This window comes from Labrus mixtus, chromosome 7 (genome assembly GCF_963584025.1).
Source record: "Labrus mixtus chromosome 7, fLabMix1.1, whole genome shotgun sequence".
Lineage (NCBI taxonomy): Eukaryota > Metazoa > Chordata > Actinopteri > Labriformes > Labridae > Labrus > Labrus mixtus.
Window position 1 is genome coordinate 7605168 of NC_083618.1, and position 4652 is coordinate 7609819.

Sequence of the window (4652 nt, forward strand, 5' to 3'; positions counted from 1 at the left end):
AGACATGATGAGTAATAACAAACATGAACTTCTGTGTGTGTGCATACGTATGCCTGTGTGTGTGTATGTGTGTGTGTGTGTGTGTGTGTATATGTGTGTGTGCATTTAAATTTCAAGCTCGGTCTCAGTCTCTCAACCGCTGGAAGTTCTAGTCTACATTTAAAGCCCCGGGTTAAGTGTTGCACTTGTGTTGAATGTTTGTCACTTCTGCAGAATGGAGAATTTGCATACACGTCAATGACACTGTCAGAGTAGAGTGCTGCCTGTACAAAGAGACTATTATACCTGAACAGGGGAGGACAATATCAGCCCTCAGGGGGCGTACCTGCGGTCAGTTCTCTGAGCTGAACGGATAAACTGAGAATTCAAATGACTTCAAACTCTCCACCAGAATACGTCAAACATTTTTATTGTTTTCTTGATTGAGATTTAAAATGGTAACAATAACTTCTCAAATACAAAAGAGATCTGTGTAGCACAAAAACAAAGTATAATGTCACATTATGAATGATAGAAGAAAGATTGAGACTTGGATGGAAGTGAAATCAGATATTTGTTTGTATTTACAGCTGAGACCATTTTCTTTCTGACATTAAACAAGCACATCTACAGATTTTGTGTTTCCCCTTAAACATAGTGATCATAAAAACAAAACATAATCACATTACTCAGTGCAAAAACACATATATACAACTTCACAAAAATAACTGTAAAGCAAGCAGGCCTGCTGATACCCAAACATAAACAGCTTTCAGGGGCCTGTTTGGTTGATTCACACCAGTGTGGGTACCATGCCAGTGTTGAGGTGGTGTGTGTAGGATAAAGAGGCAGAGGGATGTAGGGATGATGGTGCTGAGATGAGGTGAGGTGTGTGGCTGTAGGTGAGGAGAGTCCCGGGTCCGAGGGAAAAGGGGCCCCCATCCAGGGAAGGCGGCTGATTCATGTCGGAGTACGTTTCAAACATGGCTGCCTTCTTGCTCTTCTTGTTCTTGTTGGACACTTTTCTATTACGTGTTTGAATGCCGTCCTTCTTCATGGTGAGGGGTCGGTTAACCTGAGAAAAGATATGACATAAGATCCTCGGGAATTTGGAGTAAAATGTTGTGTATGTGTAAACAAAAACAGCCAAAGTTGTGAGTTTTATGCAGATGACTGACTTACATTGTGCAGTTTAAAGTAGAGTCCACAAGCATTGCACACAGGTTCTCCATTGGCATTGCGTCTCCACAGTGTTGTTGTGCTTGTGTGACAGTTGGCACACAGTGTGCCCGCCCGCTTGCTGACAATCTGAAACAGAAAAAATCATTAAGGTGTTTTATTTTGCGTTGACAATGAGTTATTAAATGTCAAATATTTCATAAATAAAAATATGTGTCCTTCACAGTGGGTCATACCAGTCTCTTCTTGGGTCGGATGAGAGGTCTGTTTTGGCCGTTCATTTTGTGGTACAGTCCACAGGCGTTACACAGGTAGTGACCTGTACCATCCCGACGCCATAAAGGGGTGGCTGTGGCTCCACAATTAACACACTCTCTGGCCTCTGCGCAAATGAAAAGTTTCCCGTTGTCACAATCAATTTCTTACAAGTCTTATAAAGGCTTAGGCTATTAAATAATGAAAATGGGTAAAGTTAACAATAATGGAAAAATTCCAGTTGTACACATGTTCATTTGCTTCCTGAATCTTTTATTCTTTACTTATTTTTTTTTTTGTGGTAATTTGATGGTGTACTTTATTAGAACTGGGCAACTCCACCTGCTTAAAAAACTCATTTGAAGTTACTACCTTTATCTTTAAATGTTTGACTGATCTATCATATAATCAAATAAAATACCTGGGTAAATACAATCCCCACCTGGAGTGGATATCCTCATTTTATTGTGGAGCTTGGGGGAGTATGAAGGGCTGATCCATGCCCCAGGGCTGGAGTAGAGGGTGGCAGAGTTGTACTCTTGTGGACCTGTCATGTATGAGCTGTAGGGGCTCAGCATGTGTGGGTGGACGTTGGACGAGGAGCTGTACACACTTCCACCAGCAGGAGTCAAATTCAAAAAACTGCTGCCGGACCCCGATCCTCCTAGCGGGCTCAGGCGTTCAGCCTTCAGGGCCTCCTGGAGCCTGGGACTCTCTCTGTTTGGAGATGAGTATCCATCTCTGGGGGTTGTGAAGGAGGAGGTAACACAGGGGGTGTATAGAGAGGTTGGGGTGTGTGAGTGAAGCGTGGTCTTGGTGAGGGGGTTGCTGCTCCAGGTGGAGGATGGGGTATTGTACGGCGAGCTCAGCGAGTGGCTCCCTGAGCCATCAAGCAGCTGGAAGTTGCTGAGAAGGCTCGGCGAGCTGAACACCTGGCGAACTTTGGGAGAAGAGGAGAGAATAGATAAAGAAAAATGATTTGGAGGATGGATAAATTGATGGATTTGATGGGTGACAGCAGGTTTGTGCACTGACCTGAGCTGTGTCTATAGGTGGATGGTGCTCGGCTGTGGCTGGGGTTGGTAAAGAAGGAGGGCAGGCTGGCGTAGTCTGTGTCCTGGATGGAGAAGAAGGCCTCTCCATCTTCTCCTGGAGGCAGCAGGCCGGGCTCAGAGGAGAAAGTGGCCAGAGGATCTGAGGTGAGCAGGGATGAGGACACCCAATGGGACTGCTCGGACGAATCCTCCATGCTGAAAGAAAAAACCTCAACCTTGAACATGATCTTGAAGAGGTGAAGAACAGCTCTTTCAGAATGTGTGTCTCTTCTTATCACTTTTCAAACACTGGAAGCTGACATCGTATTCTGTCATTTATTGCCCGGAAATATGTGTCGTAATTTACTGATAATGATTTACTGTAACTTATAAGATACCATAACACCACACTCTCCACCTCAAAAACTGGTGTCACTTAAACTTGTGAGGGGCAGGATCTCTAGACAGCATGGTTACAAACTTCCTTTTCAAGGAAAAGGAAGTTCATCAGTGGTTGAAAGTAAAATTTAAAAATAAACGGGTCTATAAATGCAGCGATGCAGCCATTGACCAAACGGTTACTAAGTGGCCCTTCTACAATTGGTGTGCCGGTTAGAAGAATGCAAAAGACAACCTCTGGGACGCCCTGAAGGGTGGACAAACAGCACAACACCTCAACCACTATAAAAAGAAGTGAGTATAGTTTGCAGGCAGATTTGCTTAAGTAAGAGTTTAAGACTGCTATAAAGATTGAATATATATTCACTCAAGTCCCGAATATATAGTCCCGCCATCCCCGCCATGTGTTCTTCCATTAACTATTCAGTGCTGATTTTTTCAAACAAACAAATCTGAGTTATTACACAATTGTTAGTCATTTAGTTGAAAAGCCCCATCATGGAACTTGAAAAGGTCTGAAAAAATGCTCGAAAAAAGGCTGGAACCAGAAAAAGGCAGAAACTGTTACAGCAACATTATGAGAGCTGCAATAACAGCCAAGGCCGCCCTCGTTCCGTATCTTCATAGAGGAAAGAGAAGAGGAAAGAGAAGAAGCTGATAGTGTGTGATAAAGTCTGAGAAAATCTGATAGACGGCATTATTATAAGGCTAAATATATCCAGCTTCCCCGATACTACGTGACCCTAATCTCATCTGATTAATAGAAATCTGTCAGACTAGACGTGTGTGCATTTAAAAACAGAGAGTGAGGCGGCATGACGTGGAGAGAAATAACAACAGATGGCATTAACCACGTTTAGAATCACTTTTAGCTGTTTTTCAGATGTCACATACTGTACATGCTTAATCTACTTAAGGTTGAATTATTTTTGTATGTGAAAGATTAATAGTAAGGCGTGTATAACAGTTATTTATATTAAAACATAAACATAATTATAAAATTATGAGATATATTATATGTCGTAATTTGGCCCCAGGTTACTCATAGGCATGAGCCGAATGAATTAACTTTATTTTTTACATAAATAAACCATATCGTAATACGTTGAAGAAATCTTTACTTCGAATGAAAACTATTTATTACATTATAAAATGATTTAATTTATTTAACAAGTCAAAGTCACTTAAACAATAAATGGTCTGAGGTGATCTGAAAACCTAACAGCGAGAGATTCAAAAGCACTCAAATGCTTCCACAAACTGGATGTCGTTTTTTAAACCGTCTTGATGATTAACCGGTGTCTATATAAAGAGCAGCAGGAGAGAAAAGTCGAGGGGTCACCTACCTGACTGGATGTCACTGATGAGAGTCGCAATCCGAAGAACACAGGGTTTAATTTGTGTTACCAGGTAGGTGGCCAAGCTTGTGTGGTTACCTCAATAAAAGGCTGATGGCTACAAGAAGTACTTCTACAACTATCAGTGAAGTTTAGGGTGAAGAGACAGTCCGTGGGAGGGGTTGGGGACAACTTTTTCAAAGACACACCTCTTTGGTACAGAGAGAAAAAACAAGTATGAGGAAAGATGTAATATAATCACCACTTTGAATGTTGAATAATGTCTTACTTTGTCATTTTTTAACAGATTGCAGAAATATTGTGTGTCCTGTCGAAGGTTTTAGGCGACTGAAGTAAGTGGGAAAGGTGAAGGTGTCAGTTTTTAATCTTGGTTCCTCTTCTTTTGTGGCTTTGAGTTCTATTGATAACATGCTTTAAAATAAAGATTTCAACAGAGTAAGCACCACAT

General features: G+C 41.6%; 1 protein-coding gene across 2 annotated transcripts; it reads right to left on the bottom strand.

Annotated features, from left to right (window-relative positions):
• Positions 1-392: 392 nt before the first annotated feature.
• Positions 393-4335, bottom strand: gata1a (GATA binding protein 1a). Of its 2 annotated transcripts, none has more exons than XM_061042459.1 (6): positions 4193-4335; positions 2449-2663; positions 1856-2353; positions 1395-1540; positions 1162-1287; positions 393-1054 (listed from the first exon to the last, which is right to left on the bottom strand). In XM_061042459.1, exons 2-6 carry the CDS (start codon positions 2660-2662, stop codon positions 773-775), a joined length of 1266 nt encoding a protein of 421 aa, XP_060898442.1. In that variant the 5' UTR covers position 2663; positions 4193-4335; the 3' UTR covers positions 393-772. The 2 variants fall into 2 exon arrangements, with proteins under 2 accessions (XP_060898442.1, XP_060898441.1); XM_061042458.1 differs by having other exon boundaries at positions 1835-2353.
• Between the last annotated feature and the right edge of the window lie 317 nt (positions 4336-4652).